The sequence below is a fragment of the Lepidochelys kempii genome, chromosome 7 (assembly GCF_965140265.1).
Source record: "Lepidochelys kempii isolate rLepKem1 chromosome 7, rLepKem1.hap2, whole genome shotgun sequence".
NCBI lineage: Eukaryota > Metazoa > Chordata > Testudines > Cheloniidae > Lepidochelys > Lepidochelys kempii.
This window is the reverse complement of record NC_133262.1, coordinates 33,319,941-33,345,236: the sequence shown is the minus strand read 5'-3', so window position 1 is coordinate 33,345,236 and position 25,296 is coordinate 33,319,941. Positions and strand designations below refer to the sequence as shown.

Sequence of the window (25,296 nt, the reverse complement as noted above, 5' to 3'; positions counted from 1 at the left end):
GACATGATAGCAGATGCGCTGTCCCGGAGAGGGGGCCCTGAACTTCCCCAGGTCATTGGTCAGAGTGACCCTGCTCAGTTCAGTTTCGAAGGGGGGAGAGATGTGATACAGCAGGGAGTGGGGTGGACTGACCAGGGAATGCCATCTAGTTCTGCTGGGACTGTCTGCATGGGAGATGGGAGAGCCGGGGATGACTCCACTGGAGTGAAGATACCTGAGCCTGTAACCTGAGCTGGGAGGGGGTTGGACCCAGGTGACACCTTTGCCCAGGAAACTGGACAAAGGCTGGAGGAGGAGCTGGGGGTGTGTGTATGTTTGGGTTTCAGTTTTTGGGCTGGGTGGTCAAACACAGGGAACCCCAAGGCTGGGGTCTAAGCTCCCTGCCCCCCAGAAGGACTTGACTGAGAGGTCCTGGTTGTACCCACAAGCTCTGTTTTAGACTGCGTTCCTATTGTCCAATAAGCCTTCTGTTTTACTGGCTGGCTGAGAGTCACAGTGAATCCCAGGAAGAGGGGTGTAGGGCCCGGACTCCCCCACACCCCCCACTCCGTGACAGTCCCATTCCCAGCCCCCCGGAACCAGCATTCATATGTGCCCAGGGCCAAGTGAGCTAACACAGTAGGCAGGATGGTGTCGGACCCTGGGAGCTGCATATTGGCTCTTTATTGCACAGAGGGGCCGGGGGACAGACACACTTGGGTTTGTACATTCACATCAGACACAGATTCTCTGCCTCTAAGATTGGCCATTTTCAGTGTAAAAAACTAACAAACAAACAAATAAACCTGAAACAAGGACTTGTGTTCTGCTTGGTACTAAAATATTTACAACCCGAAAGGAGACATGACAACCCCCCATGTCACAGGGGACCCCCCTCCAGAAATAAGGGACACTCTCCAGAAATATCCCCTAGCACCAAATGGGGGGCTGGGCCCTGTACCACCTCCCTCCCCCCAGTACAGTATGGAGGCTATGTCTCGATGGAGCGTGGGGGGAAGGTAGTAGGGGATGGGCTTGTGCAGAGGGAGGGGCACTGCTGGGGGGGGAAGCAAATGACCAGAAGCAATGTCCCCAGGGGTGAAAGTAAGTTAGAGGACTTACCCATACAACGGAGTCCTGAGCAGGGGGCGTGGCCTCAACCAGAAGAGGAAGGGCCTTAAATCCCTGGGCCCTTGAAATTAAAGGGCCAGGGCTCCAGCTGCAATAGTGGCGGCTGGGAACGCAGGGCCCTTTAAATCACCCCCGAGCTACCAGCTGCAGAGGTGGCTGGGAGCCCCGGGGCTCAGGGACGATTTAAAGGGCCCAGGGCTCCAGTTGCCGCAGCGGAGCCCCGGGCCCTTTAAATCACTGAGGAGCCCTGGGGGCTCCCGGCTGCCACCGCTACCCCGGGGCTCTGGGCTCTGGCAGAGCTTTAAAGGGCCTGGGGTTCCGCTGTGGTAGTAGCTGCCAGAGCCCCGAGCCCTTTAAATCCCCACCTGAGCCCTGGGGTAGCGGTGGCCGGGCTTCATCAGGGATTTAAAGGGCCCTGGGGCTCCAGCCGCTGCTACCGCCCTGGCCCTTTAAATGCCCGCTGGAGCCCCACCGCCACTACCCCAGGGCTTCGGCAGCGGGGCTCTGGGGGAGATTTAAAGGGCCAGGGCAGTAGAAGTGGCTGGAGCTCCGGGGCTCTCTAAATCCCTGCCAGAGCCCCCCCACCCTGTACCCCAGGGCTCGGGCAGCAGGGCTCAGGTGGGGATTTAAAGGGCTCCAGGGGGTAGCAGCGGCTACCTGCCCTGCCGCCGCTACCCCAGGGCTTTCAATTGCCCTCTCGGAAAGCTGGTCCTGGTACGGCGCACCGGCTCTTACCGGTCTGCCATACCGGGGCGTACCAGCTTACTTTCACCTCTGAATGTCCCCATACCTCCTTTCTGCTATGTGGGAAGCTGGCATGGGTTGGGGTGGGTTGGGGGAGAGGGGGCATTAACTCACAGCTTGCAGTATCTTCACAGTTACCAGGCAGGGTGGCACCCTCTTCAGGCCAAGAGGTTCCCCCGCTGGCCAGGTCAGAGCTGGATGGGGGTGGGGCTCTGGACCCTTAGGAGTCTGGGGGATCTGGCAGCCGGAGTGAAGGTTTTACAGTGTGTGTTTGCATGGGAGCATGTGTCAGTGCATGGGCGCTTGAGTGAGAGCACGTGAGTGTGAGCATGCATCAGTGTGAGCATAGTCTGCCCAAGCACGAGTGGGAGCAAGTCTGCACAGGCGTGCATCAGTGTGAGGGCGTGTGTGGGACTGGGAGCACTCTGAGCTGGTGTGAGGAGTGCATCTGGGTGAGCAAATGTATGTGTGTGTGTGTGCAGTCATGTGTGTGTGCAAATGTGCATGAATGTGTGCAGTCACATGTGTGTGAGCATTTGTATGAGTGGGAGAGTAGAATCATCTCTCTCTCTCATGCCAGGGTTTTCCTGAGGCCTGGATTGATGCAGCAGGATTGGGGGGTATTGCAAGTTGATTTTTTCCAAGGGGGTCAAGGTCAAACGTGCCATTAAGTCCCTCCTTCTCACTCCTGCTCAGCAACACCAGCCCTCCCTCCTGTGCCCACCCCACAGATGACAAGGTTACAACCTCCTGCCCATTACAGTCAGATTTACCAAAGAGTTGAGATTTGTGTATGAGCTTAGCCAGCTGGAACTGGGGGTGTTGCCTGTACCCCGATATCAGAGCCTGCTCCTGGCAGTAGCCTTTGGGCTGGTGAGTTTGTGCTGGGCTCCCCAGCGGTAAAAGTCTTGAGAGATGAGAAGCCATGTTCCAGGGGGGGCACCCTTCCCTCCCAGGCAGTTTTGGGGGATTGGTAGCCCGAATCCCCTGTGCATGGCCAGTCGCAAAGTGGGCCCCCCAGAGTGCAGTTCAGATTGTGGTCCCTCCTGGAGGTAACCACAGCGCCCCCTGGGGACCAGAGAGGGGAGGAGTGGAAGTGGGGTCAATGGGGAGACAAGGGCAGTGGGGGGATGACTGGGCAAGTGAGGGTGGAGGCGGCCCAAGGCCCCTAGAGGGACTGGCCAGGGGAGCCACACAGCAGACGGGTGACCTGGCTGAGCCGGGCAGCTGCACTCTCCTGCTCCTGCTGCAGCCGCTGGTTGTTCTGCCGCAGACTCTGCACCTCGGCCTGTAGTGCTGCCTTGGCTGCCTGCTCCTGGAAGAACAGGGGGGCAGGGTCAGTGGGGAGGGACAGCACCCCCCACTACCAACCCAGTCCCTCCCACTCACTCGCCATTGACCCTCCCACCCCACAGCCCCTGCCCCCGTCTGGCCCTCTCATGGCACCTCCTTCTAACGCCTGCACCACACCTGCCCTGTAATTCCTCTGCAGTGCCTTGCCCCCTGCCCTCCTTCCTGCAGCCTCCACCGCCCTCCGCTCCCCTCCCTCTTTTCCTCACCTTTGCCCCCACTCCCTCTGCACTCCTCCCCTAACCCACTTTCTCCTTCCCTTGTGCACCCCGAACATACCTGCTGCAAGTCCTCCTGCAGCTTCTTTAGCATGGACTCCAAGTGAGAGACCTTCTCCGACAGCGACCGGGACTGATGGCCTCTGGGCGAGGGAAAGAAAGAGTGAGAGACAGAGGAGTGTGGGGATGGAGAGATTCATAGGATGACAATATGCATCAGTCAGGCTGAGATCAGATGGGGCAGGGGGAGCAAAGATCCCTCGTCTCCCAAGAGCCCAGCCCGCTCAGTATCCTCTCCTCCCCAGGATTGTCAGAGAGCTCTCCAAAGGTGCAGAGCCAGTGAATGTGTCAGCCTCCCACTGGAGGAGTGTTGTGGCACACCCACTTGGAGTTCACTGTTCAGCCACCAGATGACCCTGGTTGCTTCCTGATAAACAAGTCCCACAAAGCTGGGATGCGAGCTGAGCCAGAGATGGTTTGTTGCTGTTTTTGCCTGCTCTGACTGTGTTATCATCATGGAATATGTAAGGGGGAGGATGAGAGCAGGGAGGATACAGTGAAAAGGGGGCTAGTGGATGAAAACCTCCCCCCATCTTTCCTCCCACCCCTCTGTGTAGCTTCTTACTCATCCTCGGGGGGCTGCTGGCCTGGGTTCCTCTGGCCACTCCCACCGGGGGGCTCTCTGTTCTCCAGCACATGTTGCCCTGCTGCAGAAAAGAGGGGAGACAGAGTGAGATTCTCCTCCTCAGACTGGGGATTTGCTGCGACTCCTGGCCCCAGACAACTTTAACCAGGTTCTTTGCCTAGGGATTTCCCAGCTTTAGCCCCCCATTAACAAAGCTCTTTGCCTAGGGATTTGCTACAGACCACAACCAAGTCCTCCACCAGGAACTCTCAGACTCCAGCCCCTCTCTGTGCTTATGCAAGCTGGGCACTCCCACCCATGATGCAGCATGGAAATCTGTTGCTCACCTTCCTTCGAGAGCGCCTCTAGGATGCTGTTGCAGGTGGTAGCCAGGTTGGAGATGGAGTCCCACTCCTCCTCCAGGGACTCACCGGCTTCCGACAGAACTGGAGAGGGTGGGGCAGGAGAAAGAATGGCATGAATGAGGGCAAGGAGCCCAGCAGCTGTCCAAAGTAAGGCCCTTCAGACCCAGAACCAGGCCCCCCAGCTTGGGCTAAAGTACTAGAAGGTTGTTGTTATCCTCCAGCGGGTTCTAGCCTCACAGCTCAGTCGCAGCTATTCGTTAACGTCCATCCTCAGAGTTAATTAGAGTTGGGGAAAATCTATTGACTTGAGATTCCCCCTCCCCGCAAGCCCCCTTTGGTCAATGGATTTGAGATTTTGTTACAGGCGTAGGTTCTCGACAAAGAAATCTCAAAGGAAACAAATAGGGGTCGAATCCTGATGTGTGAAAACCCGCTTTGGGGCCCCAGCCCCACACTTTAGTTCCATTTTTCCTTCCCATCCCCCACTTCTTCTTTTTTTTAATTGGAGAAAAATCCCAGCACAAAGCACCCAGCTGGCACTTGGAGCTGGACCCTGCACCTGGAAAAGGGAAAGTTCCCCTGATGCTAATGGGACAGGATCAAACTGGGGGTGCATGTGTGTGTTTGTCTTACTCTTGGTGATGGAGTTTCGCAGCGAGAGCGTACGGGGTAGTAATTTCTCGGTGTCACTCATGTCCGAGGTGGGTGGAGCTGTCTCGCTAGGGGGCGGGGCCTGGCTACCCATGACCCCATGATCTGTGGGAGCCTGCTCCAATGATGTAGGGTCTCCTGGATGGTCCTGGGACAAGAGAACACAGTGATTGATGACTGGGGTTCTATAAGCCAGGGGTCCATCACCTGGAGTTTCAGCCACCTCTGGGGTGGGATGCGGAGGCTGTTTATACAGGGAACCCTCACCCAGTACTGAGATGCAGTAATCTCTGGGGTGGGACACAGGGGCTGTTAAACAGGTTAACAGATTTATTTCACAAATAAATAGCTGCAAATAACAGTGCACATCATGGAATGCCAAGAATGACAGTGCATGTGAAACCTCCAGAGCAACAGCACACACGTAACCGAGGGGCCTGACTGCATCCTGTAGGGGAAGCCGGGACACACACACACACACTCACCGTGTCCCGCTCAGGGGGCCCCTTGGGTGTGGCTGCCAGGATGAGGTCAGGTGTGGGGTCAGATAACATGGGGATCTCCCTGCTCTGGGACCTGCAGAGGCAGAGGAACATTAGCCTGTGGCAAACACAGCTGAGAAAAAGGGGGCGGGAATGCCGGGGGGGATAACAGCTGATGTGGGGAGCCTAGGAGGTGGGTGTCAACCAGTCTGTTGGGTGGGATTTGGATCTGGGGGGGAGGCAGGACTCCTAGGAGGCTGGGGAAGCACTCAGAGTAGGTTGGAGGCTGATGGGGGTGGGGTGGAGACGGGGGTCTGAGGAGGCAAGGGGTACTCATGGCAGGTTGGGGAGCTGGGGGGGAGAATGGGGGGTGGCCGGGGGGGGATGGAGAGGGGCACGTATGGTGGGGAAGGGTGTCAGGATGGGATGGAGGTGGGAGTCACTCACAGTGCGGGGGGGCAGGGTGGGATGGAGGCGGGGTCCCAGGAGGTGGGGGACTCAGAGTGGGGGGGACACTGTGGGATGGAGGCGGGGTCCCAGGAGGTGGGGGCACTCAGAGTGGGGGGGACAGGGTGGGATGGAGGTGGGGTCCCAGGAGGTGGGGGCACTCACGGCAGGTTGGGAGGGGCAGTGCCCTCGCTGTGGCTGCGTAGGAACTCGGTGCGCTCCTCAGCCAGGCTATGGGGGGGTCCATCCTGCAGGGAAAGCGAGCGCAGCAGCTGCAGCGTGGCTGGTCTCAGCTCCCCCTCGGGCCCCGGGTCCCCAGCCGGCTGTGGGGGCTCCCTTGCCGGGGAATCACTGCGCCGCTTCTCCTGCAGGGACTTCACATAGAGCTCCGAGAAACTCCTGTAAGAGAGAGATGATGGGGCAGGGTCCCAGAGTCCCCTGACTCCCATCCCACTGAGTCCCCCCCCACCCTGCCCCACAGCAGCCCCCACAGTGATCCCACCCCATTCAGTCCACACTGATCCCTCCATCCTGCCGCACAGCACCCCCAGAGCCCTCCTCCTTGTCCCACAGTGTTCGCCACTGCCCCCCATTCTACCCTATCGCACCTTCTACCCTGCCCCACACAGCTCCCTGCATATGCCACCTACCCTCACTGTCCCCCAACAGTGTCCCTCCCCAAGGATTCCTGCCCCATAGCACCCCCACTCCGCCATTCCCCCTGCTGGGGACTCTTGCAGCCAATGCTTCGGCATCCTTCCCCACAGCTCCCTACCAACACTCCCACCCTGTGTCCCACAGCAGCTTCTCCTGGAAGCTCCTGCCCCCTCCTGCTAGTGCCCCCTGCTGGGGACCCCCAACCCATATGCCTGAGCATCCCTGCCAGTAACCCATAACCCTGAGTGACCCTGCTGGGAGCTCCTGCCCCACAGCACCCCTTCCTGGGCACCCTCCCCTCTCAACACCCCTGAGAACCCATGCCACCCACAGCACCTCATAGCTCCCCCCCAGCACCTCCAGCTGGCGCTGTGCTCACCTGCGGGGCTTGCCATTCTCGTCAGGAGGCACCATGGTGATGGTGACTTTCTTGGCGGTGCGCAGCAGCTCGGTAGTCTGGGCGCGGCTGAGGCTGGGCAGTGCCCGCTCGCACACACGCACCAGCCGGGCGCCAGGCTGCAGGCCGGCCTTCTCCGCAAAGGTGAAGCGCTCGACATCAGTGACGAAGCCCTCGCTGTCCACCTGGAAACCCAGTTGGCCCAGCCCGTTCCGCAGCAGAGTGAGCTCCCGCGTCTCGCAGCCCCGTGTCACCAGCTGGGGGGAGAGAGAGCATTGGGCAGGGCTGGCTTTGCCTCCTGTACAACACCCCTCCCAGTGCTCCTGCCCCACTCCCTGCAGCACCCCCTATGGCAGAGGCCAGGGCTGGAGTAGCCGGGAGCTCTCCTGCAGTACCCCCACCTGCCAGTGGCCCAGGCCCTACCTGCAGCCGATGCACAATGTCCTTGACCTCATCCCCTTGGCCGTCAGGGAGCCGCACGGAGATGTAGTCCCCGGAGCCGTAGTAGAGGTCCAGGCCGCAGTCCGAGTAGGTCCAGGCCAGCACATCACGGCAGGAGCAGTTGAAGATGACTCGCTTGCCCTTGGCCTCAATGAGCACCAGAAACTCAGCAGAGATGCCCAGCAGGGAGGGCAGCTCGGGGGCAGCCCGGTCTCCGTCCTGTGCCCGCACGCTCCACACCAGGGCCCCTGCACTCTGCAGCTCGCAGGCCTTGGCCCCCTTGGCCCGCTCCTTCCTCTTGGCGCCCAGGGAGAGCAGGGGCAGGCGAGAGGAGGAGGCCTCCAGGCTGGTGGTGGTAGCATGGCTGCGCGCTAGGTCCTGCAGGTACTCCTGGCGCGTGCGGGTAGCCATGGCGTGGAATTTGCCTGACCGCTCAGCTGCATTCTCTGCATTGATGGCCTTGGCCAGCAAGAAGTCCCGGAAGGCGGATGTACGGGGGAAGCGGTGGCCAGCTGGGATGGGCGGTCCAAAGAGTGGGATGTCTTTGGTGCGGCTCACTGCCACACTGAGGGGAGAGATGGGAGTCAGGGCATGGGGCAGCCATGGGCTCAGCCAGCGACAGGGATGATGGCATGGCAAGGAGGCAGGCAAGGCGGGAAAGACCTTGGCATATGCATCACCCCATAGTTGGCACACTCATCACATGCTTCCCCTCTCCACTGTAGGTGGCATATTCAGAGCACACTACTCCCTTCCCCTGTAGGCAACAGACTCAGCACTTGCTCCCCACACCTCCTGTAGGTGGCCCGCTCAGCGCACGCTTCTCCCTTCCCCGATGGCAGCGTGCTCATCCCTTTCCTGTATGTGGTGTGTTAAGTGCACACTCTCCCCTGATCTGAAGGTGGCACACTCAGCGCACACTCCCCCCACCTGTAGGCAGCGCTCTGGGCACGCCCTCCCCCATCTCCTGTAGGTGGTGTGCTTGGTGCATGCTCCACTCCTCCCCTCCAGGTGGCACACTTAGTGCGCGGTCCCCTCTCCCCTGCTGGCCGAGTGCTCATCCCTCACCTGTAGGTGGTGCGCTCGGTGCAGGGTTCATGCGTGCGCACTATGATGAAGACGTGCTGGAAGTGTGAGCGGATGGTGCGGGGTGTGAAGGGCTGTGCACCTGGCTCCTGGAAGATGATTGTGACAATGTCGTTGCCAATGTGACGCTTCCGTAGCAACTACAACCAGAGAGATGGTGTTACTGCGGCGATGGGGAAGGGCAGGATCTGAGCTGGGCATGGGATGGGGATGGAAAGCAGGATGGGAACCCTCCCTGTTTCCAGGTCAGCCACCCTTGCCCCCCTTTCCTGAGCTGCCTGGACTCTCCACCATGCTCTGGTGCCCCCCAGATTCTCTTCCTGCACCCTCTGGATTCCTCCTTCCCAGAAATCCTTCCCTCTGGACCCCTGGTGAACCCCAGCACCCCATCCTCTGTGCTAGCCCCATCCCAGTGCCCTGCCCCGCCTCACCTGCTGGCGGTTGTTGGGTGTGTAGGGAAGCATGGTGGAGACGTGGAACATGATCTCATAGTCCTGGTACGTGGTGTACAGCGAGTGGGTGCCCGTGGAGTCAGCTGGGGGAGACACAGGATGGGAGATGTCAGTGGGATGGGGAGTGGGGGCGTTACTGGGGCAGGGAAAGACGGGGCTCAGCAGAGCGTAGCTGGGAAAGCCCTTGACTGGGTCGAGGGGAGAATACAGTCCCCTCCTTCAGAGCCTCCCCACTCCCTGCTGCCAATGTGTCCCCCTACCCTGGGGTGAGGGAGGGACTCTTTAAAACCAGGCTCCCCACCTCATGGGGTGCGCTGGGGGCTGGCAGAGGGCAGCCTGCTATGACAGCTCCCCAATGTGTCTACTGGTGCCAAATGGCAGGGGGCAGCTGCCAATGCAGTCCAGCCCCCTTGCAGCCCTCAGCCCCCCGGACCCCTTTTCCAGTAGCCCAACCCCACCCCGGTTCCCCCTCCCCCAAGGTCTGGCCACCCAATATTTCCTTGCTCCTCCCCCTAGAATGCTCCCTTTCCTGGGTTTCACCCTCCCTTCCACAGAGTTTAAAGCTTGAGGGGACAATTGTGCTCTTCTAATCTGACCTCTGGCCACTAGACCACCCCCAAACAATTCCTGGTTGAACTAGAGTGGACTGGTTAGAAAAACAGCTGTGGAGACTGGAAAATGTCCAAGGGTGGAGAATCCACCACAGCCCTGGAGAAGCTGTAACAGCAGTTACTGATTCCCACCGTTAACAGACTGTACCTTAGTTCCAGTCCAAATGCGTCTAGCTTCAACTTCCAGCCACAGGGTTGTGTTTGACCTTTGTCAGCTGGACTGAAGAGCCTCCCTTACCCCAGCTCTGCTCCCTGTGTAGGTGTTTAGGGATGGTGACCAAGTCACTTGTTCAGCTTCTCTTTGATAAGCTGAGGAGATTGAGGTCCTGGAGTCTCTCACTGTAAGGCAGGTTTTCCAACCCCTCAAACATTCGTGGGGCTCTTCTCTGACCCCTCTCCAATTTATCCACATTGTTTGTGATGCTGATGTGCAGGCCCCCACACTGGACACAGTTCTCCAGCTGTGGGCACAGCGCTACTAGATACGGGGTAACAGAACCTCCCCATTCCGCTTGATTCCCCTGTTTATCCGTCCAAGGATCATGATACTCCTTTGGCTGCAGCGTGGCACTGGGAGCTCCTGTTCAGCAGGTTATCCCCCCAACCCCCCCGCCCCAGTCTTTTTCAGAGTCGTTGCTTCCTGGGACAGAGTCTCCAATGCTGGGAGCATGGCCAGCCTTCTTTGGGGCTTTACATGTATCTGTTTACAGTTACCACCCCCAGTGCCCCCTCCCCACACTCACTCTTGGTGTCAAGCTGGGCACGGTACTTGGTGAAGCCACGCAGCTGGACGTGCTGGCCCAGCAGCTCCAGGAACTCCTGGAAGTGGGGGCCGGCCCCCTCGTTGTTGTACATCTCCTCCTCAGAGCCCTGCCCCGCCCGGCAGTACAGAACTCCCACCTTGCGCTGGAAACTCACCTGGGGAGGGGTATGGGGAGGGGAACATGGGACCAAACTGGGAACACCCCCAAACTGCCCCAGTTCAACCACCCAACACAGCAACCCCCAATGGGACCCCTGACTCAACCCCCCAAAATACCCCAACCTCACAACACAGCAACTCCTTATGGGATCCCTAACTCAATCCCCCAAAATACCCCAACCCCCCAACACAGCAAACCCCGATGGGACCGCTATCTCAACCCCTCAAACTGCCCCAATTCAACTCCCCAACACAGCAACCCTCAATGGGACCCCTAACTCAATCCCCCAAAATATCCTAACCCCCGAACACAGCAACCCCAGTGAGACCCCAACCCCCAAAAATACCCTGACCCCCCCAACACAGCAACTCCTGATGGGACCCCTATCTCAACCCCTTAAACTGCCCCAATTCAACCCCCCAACACAGCAACCCCTAATGGGTCCTCTAACTCAACTCCCCAAAATACCCCAACCTCCCCAACACAGCAACCCCTGATGGGACCCCTATCTCAACCCTTCAAAATACCCCAATCTCACCACCAATGTAGCATCCCTGATAGGATCATTGATCCAACCGCACAAACTGCCCAGACCTCTCAACACAGTGACCCCTGATGGGGCCCCCTGAGCTGACCCCCTCAAAGTGCTCAAGCCCCCCGACCCAAGCCCCCAACAGAAGACCTTGATCCAACTCCCCCAAAACAACACTTCAGGACCCCCCATTCCCAAACCACCCTGATCATACTCTTCCTGAACTTCCCCTCCCACAGAGCCTGGCTTCCTTCTTGCCCCCAGGTCCCTCACCACCCCCACCGCTGTACCCCCCATAGTGGGCAGGCCCATGGCAGAATCCCTGTGGCACTCCGTCACTCACATACTCACCCCCTGCTCATCCAGCTTGAGCAGTGTCTCGGGCACCTTGGGTGAGTTGGATGCCAGGCGCAGCCCCTGCAGGTTCAGGTCGGGCAACACATGCTCCAGCAGCTTCTTGGGGGACAGCCCGCGGGCAGTGGGGGGACGGGCGGTGGAGGGCAGTGCCTCCTCCAGCACTGAGCCACGCAGGGTCCGCAGCTGTGGGGAGGAGAAGCCGTGGCGGGTGGGGAGAAGGCCAGGGAATTTTTGTACCCCTGCACTGCCTCCTGACTAGGACTCCCCCCACAGCACCCCCCTCCTCCAGGGCGGTGTCCTACCCACAGTGTCCTGCTCCCCCTGGGAGTGCCCCTGTGCTGCAAGCTCTCCCCAGGCTCCCTGGTGGCGCCCACCTCGCTGGTGCGCAGGATGAGGCGGTAGCTGTACTGCGGGCTGGCACCCTCCTTCTCCTTCTCTTCACGCCGCAGCGACACGGCCACCGCTCCCAGGCGCTCGTCCACCCCAAAGAAGTTCTGGTGCTCTGTGCCAGGGGACGGGCTTTTGTTAGAGACGGGCATCGCCAGGACTGCCCCCAACCCTCTCACACATTCCCTGACCCCTCCTGCATGCCAGCCCCACGGACCCTCACTTGCACCTCCCTCTTCCTGAGTGCCAGCCTCCTGCCACCCGCCCCCAGCTTTTGCCCCCGCCAGGGCCATTCTCCTGCTGCCAGCTCACCCTTGCATAGCAGCACTCAGAGCAGCTGGCCCCTTGCCCCACCTCCATGCTCCCTATGTCCTGTGCCCCTTGCTCCTTCTTCCCCATACCCTGTACCCCCCCCATGCACTCTGCCCCCTGTGTCCTACTCCCCTGCCCTGGCTCACCCTTGCCATAGAAGTATTTGCGGTAGTAGCTGGCGCCCAGGTCGGCATACTCAATGCAGTGGGTGGCCCGGCTGCCTCTGGTGGGGTAACTTTCCCGTGGCTCCTCCAGCACAGACACGGCCGCATTGGGCAGCTGCCCGGCGCCCCCTCCTGCTTCCTGGCGCCGGCCCAGCCCCCTCTCCTCCTCGCCCCCAATCTCATTGCGGAAGTGGGGGCAACTGAGCACCAGAGGCCCATCCTTGCCATCACCTGGGTCAGGCTCTTCAGGGACAGGGGTGGGGGCAGGCCCTGTCGAGGCGGCTGAGGCCCCTGTGGTGATGTTACGCACCCGGCGCCCGGCACTGCCCTGGCACCAGGCCGCCTCACCTGGATCAAAGAGGATGCTTTGCACGTCATAGTGGGCCAGCTGGCGCACCCAGACCTGTGGGGGGAACTTGGGGGTCTCCTCCCCCCTGTCCTGCTCTGACATGGCAGCCCCAGCCCCCTGGCTGTCCCCCTCCCACACCTCGTCTCCCACAAGCCCCAGCAGCACCAGGGGGTCCCAGAAGCGCCGAGCGGCTGGGCTGCCTGCCCGTGGCTCCTCATGGCTGTGGGCACGGGTGCGGGGAGGCCCTGGGCCTTTCTCGATGGAGCTCAGGCTGCCATAGTCCCGGTGCAGCCCGCAATCCCCAGCCCCCACCAGTGACGAGGAGGGAGGTGCCCCGTCCCCAGGCACCCCCTCCCCAAGGGTCACGTCACTGTTGCTGCGGTGCATGATGTGGCTGGCAGGCCTTAAGGCCAGGCCAGGGGCGGTGCCATGCCCTCTGGGGAGCCCCTGAGTCACCTCACTCCGGGGGGGGCGCAGGAGGGGGGCCGGGATCCCCTTGGCGTCAAAGGAGATGGAGGCCAGATGGGGCCGGGTGGAGTGGCGCCTGATCTTGCGGACGAAGAGGTCATCTGACTGCATGGCCCTCCCCCTCACCAACATGCCCCCCCTCCCCCCCCGGAAAACAGGAATGAGACGGCCTGGCGGACGGCGAGGCGCAGCTGCCAATCACATGCACACAGGCTTGGGGGAGCGAGAGTCAAGGAAGCAATCCAATTGGCTGGGAAGGACAACTACGTGCTCTACCCTTTGCCAGTCAGCTTTCTCCTTTATGGCCTCTGGCCATCAGTGGGCGTGGCCCACCATCTCATTGGACAAGAGCGTCATGGGGAGCCGCTGTGGAGGCGCTGCTGTGCTGGAAGGCGTCAAATCCAGCCATGGGGTGTGGCCGGCCGGCGTGCCATGCTGGGGGTTAAGGGCTGGTCCTGGTGCAGCCCGGGTTCTGAGCAGAGCGCTCTGCTCTCAGCTCCTGGTGAAGCAGCCTGCTCAATCCCAGATCCTGATATGGGGTGGGGAGCCGCCTTCCTGCGAAAGGAGTTGAGGGGAGATCTGAGATGGGGGAGATGGGGAGAGGCCCAGGCTGCGATGCTGGACTCTGTCCCCCCAGCACTGAGGCAGCTTATGCTGGGTCCCATCTCCCCAGCTGCCCGAAAACACCAGGAGCATTTCTGACGACTGGTTGGACACCCTTCCCCTGATGTGATGGGGCCAGCACTGAAACACACCAGGTGCCAACCTGGGCTGCTCGCCATGGAGGTGACGGGGGCAGGGGCTTGAGGAGGGGGTATTTCTACAGCAAATTTCTCTATCAAGTACTGAGCCATTCCCTCTCTGATACCAGGATACTCTCCTTCTAATACTGGGGTACTTTTCTGGGCTGTTTATCTACCTAGTACCCAGAGTACATTTCCACTCTGAAACCCCTGTGCTTCCCTCTCTAACATGTAGGCACTTTCCTGGGCTGGTTCAATAATGTTTAGGTCACGTTTTCTCTCTACTAACTGGGTCCTGTTCTGGGACACTGATCTGTCATCCTCACTCAGTGGGAATCCCTTTTGTGCCCTCTCCCCTCTGACCTCTGGGTATGCCCCCGACAGTAGACTGGGCCCGATGGAGCCCTGATGTCAGGCAGCTTTGCCCTATCACAGGGGAGTGTGGGGGGGACACAGGGCTATTGCTGCATACCCAGGGCAGTCTGGGAAAGAGAGGGCAGGTGCATTCTAGGAGTTTGATGTGACCATTATGGGTGGGAAGGTGCATTATGAGAGGTTGACATGAACGATGGGGAGGCAGGTGCATTCTGGGATGCTGATGTGACCGGTGGGTGGGGACATTAGCAGCAGCTGCAGACGGGACAGGGCTCTGTGGTCAGGGCTCTGTGCAGGAAATCTCCCCGTATGCTCCCCTCTAGCTGCAGCTTCCTGCCCTCGCTCAGACGGGGCGGCTGTGTGTGTGTGTGAGAATGTCTCGGCGCTGAATGGGGAGGATCAGGGACAAGCAGCTGCCTGACACAGGTACACTCTGTGACGCATAATGGCTGAGGCAAAACCACCCAGATACTGACCTGATAGCAGGGGGCACTGGCCCAAATTTGCGCCCAGAACTAGGGTTTGGCTGGCTCGGTTTGGGAGAGAGACAGGACCAACAGGGCGCTCACATGGAGCTGCCAACAGAAAGAGCCAAAAAACAGGAACTTGCACAAGTACCTGTTTTTGTAGCAGTTTCCTCCTGCAGGGGGTGGGGGGACACTGGGGACAAAGGGCTGAGGCGCCCAGCCTGGAGGCAATGCCCCCCCAGGGGCAGAAACAGAGTTGCTGCCCTGACCCCAGCTGAAGTGACACACCCCTACACACACCTGCCCCCTGCACCATCCCCCGACTCCCTGCACCCACCCAGTGCCCCCCCAGTCACATTTCTGCTTTCTCTGAAGTTGCTGAGCCTTGCAGAGTGGAATCTGTCAGGGAAAGGTCAGACCGTGGGGGGTGGGGGAGGGAGGTGAAGGAGACCAGCCGGGGGCAGGGGGAAGGTCAAAAGGACAAATAATCACCCTGCACCCCAGAACTGAACTTGCCCCCCCAGCTAGTTGTGGCCCTGCCAACCTGGAACTGACTCCCCCAAACCTGTCCCTCCCACACCGACTCCCCACAACTACTGGGGTTCCAAACATCTGCAGAACAGCCCCTGTCCTGGATCCGCCATTCCCAGTCCCTCCTTGGTCCCTGGTTCCCCAGGACTCTGGGGGCGGGGAGCTGACTGCTTGGCCAGTGACAAACCAGGCTGGGGAGAGGTTCAGGGAGCGGCAAGAACAGAAGGGAGAGACAGAGAAGGGGGGCAGCAGATCAGCTTCTGCAACGGTTCTGTTGGTGTCCCTCATTCACGACCCGCAGAGCTCTGGTATCTCCCCTCCCAAGCTCTGTTGGTGCCCCTCACTGCCAACCTGCAGCCCAGACAATGCCAAGGTTAAGACCCATCAAGCTCATTTTGATGGTGACATAATCTATATTGGAACTGAAGCGCCCAGACGTTCTTGGGGGGGGAGGTGCATGAGTGGCCCGGACTTCCCCATTTGTGGTTGGCCCTGTAAGTGTCAGATGAGCCACTGATCTCCCCCTCCCCCTCTCTAATATGCTAGAGCCACATCTGTGAGGTGAGGACGCATGGGGGAAGTGGGTGTCTGAAGTGATGCTCATGGCGGGGGCAGGTGCTGGCTCAGAGGCCCCAGCTCCTATACACCCCTTGTGCAGTCCCCAAATCAGGGAAGACAGCAGGGAGAGGCCCACTACCCCTCATCATAGAATAGCAGGGTTGGAAGGGACCTCAGGAGGTCCTCTAGTCCAACCCCCTGCTCAAAGCAGGACCAATCCCCAATTTTTGCCCCAGATCCCTAAATGGCCCCCTCAAGGATTGAACTCACAACCCTGGGTTTAGCAGGTCAATGTTCAAACCACTGAGCTATCCTTCTCCCCTTCCTTCTCCCCTTCCCCCATTCCCCAATACCCTCTTCCTCTTCACCCCTGCCCCCCCAGGGCTCCCTTCCAAACACACAGCCCCGCACCATGTATGGTCCCCGTGTCATGGGGGCAGAGAGGAAAACATGGTCCCCAGAGCCTGTTCAGCCCCACTCCTGAGGCCTTTCTGCTAGCCAGGGTCCAGGACCAGTGTGGGAGGTGTCCTATTCTACTAGGGATGACTGGCCTAAGACCCAGCAACCTCATCTCACAAACAGGAACGATGTTCACTATGAACCTGGGGCTAGATCAGAACTAGTGTCCCCTAGAGGGGAAAGGCCTTGTGTCCCCATTCCCTGCCCCCTGAGCAGGCCCATTCCCTACCCTGGGGCTGGATCAGAGCCAGTGCCCCCTAGAGGGAAAGGCCCCATCTCCTAGTCTCTGGTGCAGACGAGCTTGTTAACCTAAAAAGACAAGGAGTCTGGTGGCACCTTAAAGACTAATAGGTTTATTTAGGCACAAGCGTTTAAATAAACCTGTTAGTCTTTAAGGTGCCACCAGACTCCGCATTGTTTTTGTGGATACAGACTAACATGGCTACCTCTCTGATATTTGTTAACCTAGTTGCTTGCTGGAGTGTTAACAAAGGACCCGCCTGATGCAGCCCCTCCTCCCCCCACCTAGCAGCTCCATCGTGCCCCATCACTGTGCTGGGGCAACCACCAAGCCCCACCTCACCCTGGACACACACACCCCATTTACTCTCCCCACCAGTTTGGAGGTCGGACTTGGGACAAACCAATGTTTTTTTTCCAGAGAGTGGGGTGGAATTCCTGGGTCTCTATTGTGGGGGGGTTGGCAGGGAAAGGGTTAATGGGAGCTGAATGCCTGGGGGAGGGGGAGGTGGGGTTGCTTGGTGTCTATTGGGGACCAAATGTGGAGCTGGTCGCTGAACCAGCCCCCTTCGGGCTCCCATAATCCCCCATAGCACAGTGCCCTCCGCCCCACACACACATGGATGATGTGTCTGACCCCCATCCCCACACGTGGGAAAGAGCAACTCACCCAGCTCTCCGGACCGGGGGATGACGGAACAGATGTCTCAGACCAGGGGTGTCACAGGGACCTGGAGAAACAGAGAGCAAGAAATCAGTATTTCCTCAGGGGGAAGGGGGATCCCTTGCCCAGAGCTGAGACACAGCCACCTCTGGGGTGGGGCACAGGGGCTCTCTGTACAGAGCTCCCTTGTGGGGTGATGAGAGTCAGCTGTGTATGGGGCCTTGTTTAACAGCTGCACATTGACAGTTCCCAAGGATTTAGGACAGGAAGTGAAAGAGAATCCTGCATCCTATTGTATCAGCAGAGGGGGAATTAGGAAGGTGTGGAGCTTCAGCTTGCTGGGACCCTTTCCTGCACACCGGCGTTCACTCCCTCTGTCTGGGGGGATGGGGAGGCTTGGGGACAGTGGTGGGCCTAGGGCTGGGGTGTCTGTGCAAGTGGGAGATGCTCCCATCACCCCCCCTCTGTTTTGGATGTGGGGGGAAGGGACATGGGGGGTCAGGGGACTCCACACTCAGGCAGGGGGCTGAAGGTGCTCAGTTTCAGGGTGTGATTTCAGGTCTCAGGAAGCGACAATGGCAGGAAACACAAAATTCATCTGGTTAGACTGAGGAGATGGGGGCAGGGAGGGGGACAGACACATGGCCGCAGCCGCATGGCCATGGACACAGGGACTCGGCCAGAGCTCTTCTGGGACCTGTTGTCTGAGCTGCCTGTCACACTTATTTTGCCCTGGGAAAACACCCCCTCTCTGGGCACCCCCCAGGAAGGATGGTTGGAGACGCACCCCCCCCCCGCCATGCTGCCCTTGACTGTTTCCTCCCACCGGCTGGGCCCCAGCCCACCACAAGATCCCCGGTCAGCCTAAGCTGGCCCCCCCTCACCTGCCCCCCAGACCTGCTTCATTGCTCCAGCGTGAGGGACTCCCCAACGACCTGCACCCCCATCAGCCTGGGAGCCGCCCACATCAGCCCCCTGGTACCCCCCCCATGATTCTCCAGCACCCTCCAAGCCAGGCGAAGGGCTCGGTACCTGGGGGGTCGGTACCTCGGGGTCCAGACGCGCTGGGTGGCGCGGACGCTCTGACTCGCTTCCTGCTGTGCAGGAAGTGATGGCGCAACCAGGAGCCTGAGCCACCCCCCCCCACCCCCCCAACATCCTCAGGAAAGAGCCAGGCCCCGAGTGTGACCTGCCGACTCCCCACCCCCAAACCGGTGAGCAGCTTCCTGGCCATGCAGCTAGGCCTAACCACGCCACCCCCGCCCCCCACTCTGCCAGTGCCCCGCAATCCCGATCCACAGCCCCCTGCTATCCCAGCTCTGGGCTCCCCCACAGCCCTGCCAGTGCCGCTCACTCCCAGCCCACATACCCCTGCTAGCCCAGCCCTAGGCCCCCCCACTCCCAGCCCTGGGCTTCCTGCTTCACACAGCCCAGCCCAGAACCCAACCAACTGGTCGTTTGCTCTTTCCCCTGCCAGTTCAGAGTGGAAACCACAAATCGGTGCCTCGTGCCCACAGGGAGATAAGGGGTGGGGGGGAGGGGGGGCTGTGGATCAGGAGTACCGGCACAGTGGGGGAGGGGCAAGGGAGTCCAGTGCTGGGATAGTAGGGGGTATGGGTCAGGATTGAGGGGCACCAGCAGAGCTCTATGAATATTGGGGGATCCTTATTACTGGTACCAGGACGTGCTGAGTCAGGCCCCGACGCTGCCCCAGTGACTCTGCAGCTGGTCCCCTGGTCCAAGTGAACTTAGGCAAGCAGATGCCCTTGCCTGGCCATGAATTGGTTCCCCGCCCCCACAGGGTAGTGGGGGCGGATGCTATTTGGGCTGCGTCACCCCGAGGCTGCTGCCCTCAAAGGGGCCTTTCAGGGACATGCGGAGGGGGGTGAACGGGAACGGGGGACATTGGCAGCCATTTAACAGAATGGTAACCCGTGTATGAGGGACGCTGCGCATTCACCAGGGTGCTCCCCTGCCCCAGTACTTCGAGATCCATGGCCTGGAGGGCTCCACTGCCTGGGGGGCTCCAGTGTGGCTGCAGTGTCAGGGGAACCCTGCCGACCGCAACCATCCCCTCTCCTAGGCCTTCGCTCCCCCCTGCAGCCGGCATCTGGCCCATCTTCCAGCTAGAGGGGATGGAATTCAACCAGCTTTGGGCCCCAGGACAATGAAGTCTCTTTAGATATGGCCCCCCCCTTCCCCTCCTCTCTTCACTGCCCAGTTTATCAGTGCCTAGGCCCCACGTCTCCCTTCTTTCCCTCAAGCTTCCCCTCACCCGCCACTGCGCTCCAGGCCCAACCCGGAGCTGGGATAGAACCCAGGAGTCCTGGCTCCCAGCCCTCCTGCTCTAACCACTAAACACCTCCTGCCTATTATAATTAATTATTTGGATTATAAATTCACCACCGAATTACTCCTTTGAGCAATTGCATCAGCTTAATGCTCTGGCTACCACCTGGGTATGTTTGTCTGTCTGCTCTGTCTGGGGTGCACTGAAGGGCACTGGCAGAGGTGGAGGTGGAGGGGGGGCAGGGCTGGGATGGCGGGTAGGCTGCAGATTGGGGCTGAGGGGCACTGGCAGAGCTAGGAATGGAGGGGGTATAGCTGGCATGATGAGGACCTGTGGGTTGGGATTGAGGGGCAGTGGCAGAGCTGGGGGCTAGGGGGGACCAGGACTGGCATGACGGGGAGCTGTGGTTCAGAAGACTGAGGGGGCCAGGGCTCAGGTGGCGGGGGGTTGCGAGTCAGGACTGAGGGTCACTGGCAGAACTAGGGGGCTGTGTATGTTTCTATTCAGATTTGCCTAATAGCAGGATATTGAGTCTCCAACTGCATCTAAAATCCCCACTGCTCCCTCCCGCCCCCCAGCTTTCCCCCACTCACAGCCCCAGCATCCCTGAGGGATTTGCCAGTCACTCAGAACAAAGGGGGAGGGGTGTTGGCAGGTGGATCAGAGCTGGACAGGTGTCCCAGGGCCTGGATCCCTGGTGCGGAGGGGGTGGGGAGTGGACACAGATGTGTGAAGTTCCCCCCTTCAGCTTCCTCCCTTCCCCTCAAGCATCTCTGGTTCTGCAAAGCTGGCCTGGTGTTACTCAGAACAACCTACCCCCCCCCCCCCCGCGACAATGCACTGAGCCCTGCCCCTCCATTAATACTCATCTGTTCCCATTTTTCTGTTACACGTTTATTTCCTTCATTCTTTTATAAGCTCCCTTGTGACCCACCCCTCCCTGCTTAATTATATTCCACACTATAATTATCCCATCAGCTCCCTCCCATCTCCTTGATCTGGGCAATTCGGATTGGCAGGGGGAGACACTGGGGCCCCCTGATTAAAAGTCCACCCCCCAGGGATTCCATCCCCTGCCCTGCCCAGCCCATCTAGCCTGCCCTCTGCCCCACAGAGAGTAGGCTGGAGGGGGCTATGTGAGTGTGGGCCATGCAGGAGTGGTGGGATGGGGTGTGTGTGTGGGGGTTGCAGTGGTAGGGGTGTTGGGTTGTGGTGCTGTGCCATGGGCCAAGGGTGTTGTGTTGAGATAGTGGGGTGTATGGGAAGTGTGCTGGGAGGGGGCAGCACTGGGCCAGGTCTGAGCTATGCTGCATTTTGTGGGTGTGTTGTGGTGGGAGATGTCCACTGTGCAAGTGGGGCTGTGGTGTGTATATCAGGCCACAGGAGGCACTGGGTGAAGGGGTTGTGTTGTGTATATTGGGTCACACCAGGCATCCAGTGAAGGGGTTGTGTTGTATTGTGTATATCGGGTTTCACTGAGCATCAAGTGCAGGAGTTATGTTATGCATATGGGGTCATGCCGGGCCCGGAGTAAGGGGGTTGTGTTGTATTGCGTTATGTGTTGGAATTTTTTGGCTGGAGTTCTCCGCTGATAACAGCCATTCTTTGAATGTGAAATGTTTTGCGGGAACTTGCCAATTACGACAAAATTTTTCATGGGGAAAAAAACGAACGGTTTTGACTGCACCGGTTCAATGAAGGAAAAAATGACCAGTTTTGATTTTTATTGTTTTGGTTCGTTTCCTTTGGACTTTTTTGTTTTATGAAAATACTAAATCTACTAGCTATAAATATCAAAATATTAGCACTGCTAGGACATTTGTCATATTAAAATAGATATAGATATTGAATATTGTAATAGAGGCATGGTGATATACTGGAGACATACTATTTTACAATCTTAATTCCATTATTATTATTATATATATAAATAGCTCATCTCCTCTAGAACGTATTGGATTTACTATTTCAGTACGCTGGACAAGTCAAAATGAAATGGACCAAATTGAGAAAATCAAAATGGCGTAACTTTTTAATCAAACCCAAGCAGGGCCAAGGCCCTAAATCACCGTTTTGGGATGTTCGTTTTGCCCAAGATTCCAGCTTTTTGGTTCCGATTTGGAAAGAAAAACAAAATCCAGAATGTCGGAATTGCCCATTGCTTGTGGTTCCCAACCAGCTGCGGCTGGGTGCTGGGTAAGGGGGTTGTGTTGTGGATTGTACCCAGGGTGCTGCGTGTGCTGAGCATGGTGCCAGACGGGTTGTATTGTGTGGGTGCTGTGGGGGGAGAGGAGGGCTGCGTTGTGTTGGGGCAGGTTATTGTTTTGGGGGGTGGAGTTGTGTGGGCATTCGGTGAAGGGGGGCTGTGTTGTGATGGGGGTTGTGTTGTGTAGGCATAGGAGGAGAGGGCTGTGTTGTGTTGGAGTGGGGGGCTGTGTTGTGTGGACATTGGGGCATGGGCAGTGTTGGATCAAGGCTGTATTGTGTGGGCATTGGGGGAGGGGCAGTGTTGTGTGGATGCTGGTGTAGGGGGTTGCATTGTGTTAGGGGTGTGTAGTGTGGGCATTGTGGGATAGGGTGGTGTTGTGTTGGGGGGTTGTGTTATATGGGCATTGTGGTGGGGGTTGCGTTGTGTGGGGATCAGGGAAGTTTTAAAATATTAATAAAAGAATTTTTAAAAGATGAGAAATGAGACCCACTGCCCTCTTCCAGCCCTCCAAGCTCCAGCCCCCCAACCCTCAGCCCCTCCTGCCCCATAGCTCTCCCCAACTCCTGCCCTCTAGTTATCCCATTCTTTTATAAATAGTCCCAGATGATGCCCGGCTGGATACTCTCCCCTCAGTGAAAGCAAACCCGGGATAAATGGGGGGCAGCTCTCCCGTAAATCCTTCCATTACTCCTGTGGGAGCAAATCCCCCCAACCCAGAGGCACCAACATCCCACACACACTGGGGGTCTGCCCTTCACCTGAAAAGTGGAAACCTGGTGCCTTTTAAGGGTGTGTGTGTGCATTGGGGGACACTGGGAAGGACAGCTGTGGAGAGGGGCACTGCGTTGGGTAGGGCTACAGGAGAGATAGATGGATGGGTGGGGGACCGGGGGATGAATGGGATGGGTGAGGATGCTATGTGGGGTGAGGGGGATGGATAGGATGGGCAGGGGGCACTGTGTAGGATGAGGGGGATGGGGAAATCATGGGTGCTGGGTGCAAGGGAATAGCTGGGATGGGTGGGGGAGCTGTAGGAGGTGAGGGGGATGGCAGTGGGCATTGGGGGTGCTGTGTGGGATTAGGGGGATGAATGGGTTGAGGGCACTGTGTGGGGTGAGGGGGATGGGGAGCAGGGGGATGGATGGGATGGGCAGGGGTGCTGTGTGGGGTGAGCAGGACGGGGTGGGGAATGGGAGCACTGGGTGGGGTTCAGGGGGATGGGTGGGATGGGGAGTGGGGGCACTGGTTAGGATGGGCCAGGGTGCTGTGTGGGGCTGGGGAGCAGGGGCACTGTCTGGGATGGGCCGGGGTGCTGTGTGGGGTGAAGTAGATGGGGGGGAGCTGGGATGGGCGGGGGCACTGTATGGAGTGAGGGGGGAATGGGGGTGCTGGGAGAGGTGAAGATGTGAAAGCTGGGATGGGTGGGGCGCTGTGTGGGGTTAAGAGTATGGGGTGCTGGGATGGGCAGGGGAGTAGGGACGCTATGAGGGGTGAGGAGGATGGGGGTGCTGGGATGGGCGGGGGAGCGGTGAGCGGGGGCGCTGTGTGGGGATAAGAGGATGGGGTGCTGGGATGGGTGGGGGAGCAGTGAGCGGTGATGGGGGGAGCGGAGGCGCTGTGAGGTGTGAGGAGGATGGGGGTGCTGGGATGGGCACGGGAGGGGTGAGGGGGAGCAGGGGCGCTATGTGGGGATAAGAGGATGGGGGCACTGGGATGGGCAGGGGAGCAGTGAGGGGAGTGCGGGTGCTGTGAGGGGTTAGGAAGATGGGCATGCTGGGATGGGTGGGGGAGTGGTGAGGGGTGGGAGCAGGGGTGCAGTGTGAGGATAAGAGGATGGGGCACTGGGATGGGTGGGGGAGCGGAGGTGCTCTGTGCGGTTAAGAGGATGGGAGCAGTGGGATGGGCAAGGGAGCGGTGAGTGGGGGTGCTGTGTGAGGATAAGAGGAGGGGGCGCTGGGATTGGTGGGGGGAGAGGCGAGCTGTGTGGGGATAAGGGGAGGGGGTGCTGGGATGGGTGGGGGGGAGCAGAGGGGGGAGCTGTGTGGGGATAAGAGGATGGGGGCACTGGGATGGGAGGGGGAGCTGTGTGGGGATAAGGGGAGGGGGAGCTGGGATGGGCGGGGGGAGGGGGGAGCGGGGAGCTGTGTGGGGATAAGGGGAGGGTTGCTGGGATGGGCGGGGGGAGCAGAGAGGGGGGAGCTGTGTGGGGATAAGAGAATGGGGGCTCTGGGATGGGGGAGGGGGGAGCTGTGTGGGGATAAGGGGAGGGTTGCTGGGATGGGCGGGGGGAGCAGAGAGGGGGGAGCTGTGTGGGGATAAGGGGAGGGTTGCTGGGATGGGCGGGGGGAGCAGAGAGGGGGGAGCTGTGTGGGGATAAGAGGATGGGGGCTCGGGGAGGGGGGAGCTGTGTGGGGATAAGGGGAGGGTTGCTGGGATGGGCGGGGGGAGCAGAGAGGGGGGAGCTGTGTGGGGATAAGAGGATGGGGCACTGGGATGGGAGGGGGAGCTGTGTGGGGATAAGGGGAGGGGGCGCTGCGATGGGCGGGGGGAGCAGAGAGGGGGGAGCTGTATGGGGCTAAGAGGATGGGGCACTGGGATGGGAGGGGGAGCTGTGTGGGGATAAAGGGAGGGGGAGCTGGGATGGGCGGGGGGAGGGGGGAGCGGGGAGCTGTGTGGGGATAAGGGGAGGGTTGTTGGGATGGGCGGGGGGAGCAGAAAGGGGGGAGCTGTGTGGGGATGAGAGGATGGGGGCACTGGGATGGGAGGGGGAGCTGTGTGGGGATAAGGGGAGGGGGCACTGGGATGGGAGGGGGAGCTGTGTGGGGATAAGAGGAGGGGGCGCTGGGATGGGCGGGGAGGGGGCAGCTGTGTAGGGATAAGAGGGGGGGCGCTGTGTCGAGCAGGGGGGAGCGGGGAGCTGTGTGGGGATAAGAGGAGGGGGAGCGGGGAGCTGTGTGGGGATAAGGGGAGGGGGGAGCTGTGGGGATAAGAGGAGGGGGGCGCTGGGATGGGCGGGGAGGGGGCAGCTGTGTAGGGATAAGAGGGGGGGCGCTGTGTCGAGCAGGGGGGAGCGGGGAGCGCAGGGGATGGGGCAGCGTGTGGGGCGGGCGGGCGGGCGGTGCGGGGGCAGGGATGGGCGCGGGGGGCTCCTACCTCCGGGTCCGGCGTCCCGCGTTTCCCCCCAGCCTCCGCACCGGCCGCTCCCTCCCCTCCCAGCTGACAGGACCCCCCTCCCCGTCCCCGCAGTGTCCTAGCGCCGCCGGCGCTGCTGCGGACGGAGGAGCGGGAACTGACAGACAGGCGGGGGAGGGGGACGACAGCCAGGCGCGGGGGCGGTGGGGAGGACAGAGTCTGGTGTGGGGGGGGGGGAAGGGGAGACAGACAGGCGGGGGGGACAGGCAGAGAGGGTGGGAAGGAGAGAGACAGGCGCGGGACGGGAGGAGGAGAAAGACAGAGGCATGCGGTGTGCTACCAGGCACAGAGGGAAGAGATTGGTCCGGCAAGGGGCAGACAGACAGACTGACCCCCCCAACCTGCATACTGGAGGGATGAATGGACAGACCCCCCCACCTGAGGGCAAGGGAAGTGTTGGGGGACAGGATAGGGCCAGGGTCCTTGCTGCCAGGACCCAT

General features: G+C 59.8%; 2 protein-coding genes across 4 annotated transcripts in view; both read right to left on the bottom strand.

The window, feature by feature from the left end:
- Positions 1–628: 628 nt before the first annotated feature.
- On the bottom strand, positions 629–13,278 carry SIPA1 (signal-induced proliferation-associated 1). Of its 2 annotated transcripts, XM_073352024.1 has the most exons (15): positions 12,294–13,278; positions 11,823–11,950; positions 11,443–11,631; positions 10,380–10,554; positions 9,005–9,108; positions 8,556–8,713; positions 7,470–8,052; positions 7,029–7,303; positions 6,158–6,391; positions 5,549–5,639; positions 5,046–5,211; positions 4,395–4,493; positions 4,048–4,129; positions 3,484–3,565; positions 629–3,169 (listed from the first exon to the last, which is right to left on the bottom strand). In XM_073352024.1, exons 1-15 carry the CDS (start codon positions 13,258–13,260, stop codon positions 3,023–3,025), a joined length of 3,480 nt encoding a protein of 1,159 aa, XP_073208125.1. In that variant the 5' UTR covers positions 13,261–13,278; the 3' UTR covers positions 629–3,022. The 2 variants fall into 2 exon arrangements, with proteins under 2 accessions (XP_073208125.1, XP_073208126.1); XM_073352025.1 differs by lacking the exon at positions 4,048–4,129 and having other exon boundaries at positions 3,083–3,169.
- Positions 13,279–13,601: 323 nt separating this feature from the next.
- PCNX3 (pecanex 3) overlaps positions 13,602–25,296 on the bottom strand; it is a 38,811-nt gene continuing 27,116 nt past the window's right edge. The window contains exons 35-37 of one of the 2 annotated variants that reach the window (XR_012159837.1): positions 17,172–17,232; positions 14,723–14,821; positions 13,618–13,683 (exon numbers count right to left, since the gene is read on the bottom strand). Coding sequence is in view for 1 of the 2 variants with exons in the window: in XM_073352023.1 (XP_073208124.1) it covers positions 17,209–17,232 (24 nt within the window). In the remaining variant the exon portion in view is untranslated. Of the gene's footprint in view, positions 13,684–14,722; positions 14,822–17,171; positions 17,233–25,296 lie in introns of both variants that reach the window. The other variant, XM_073352023.1, reaches the window with a different exon arrangement.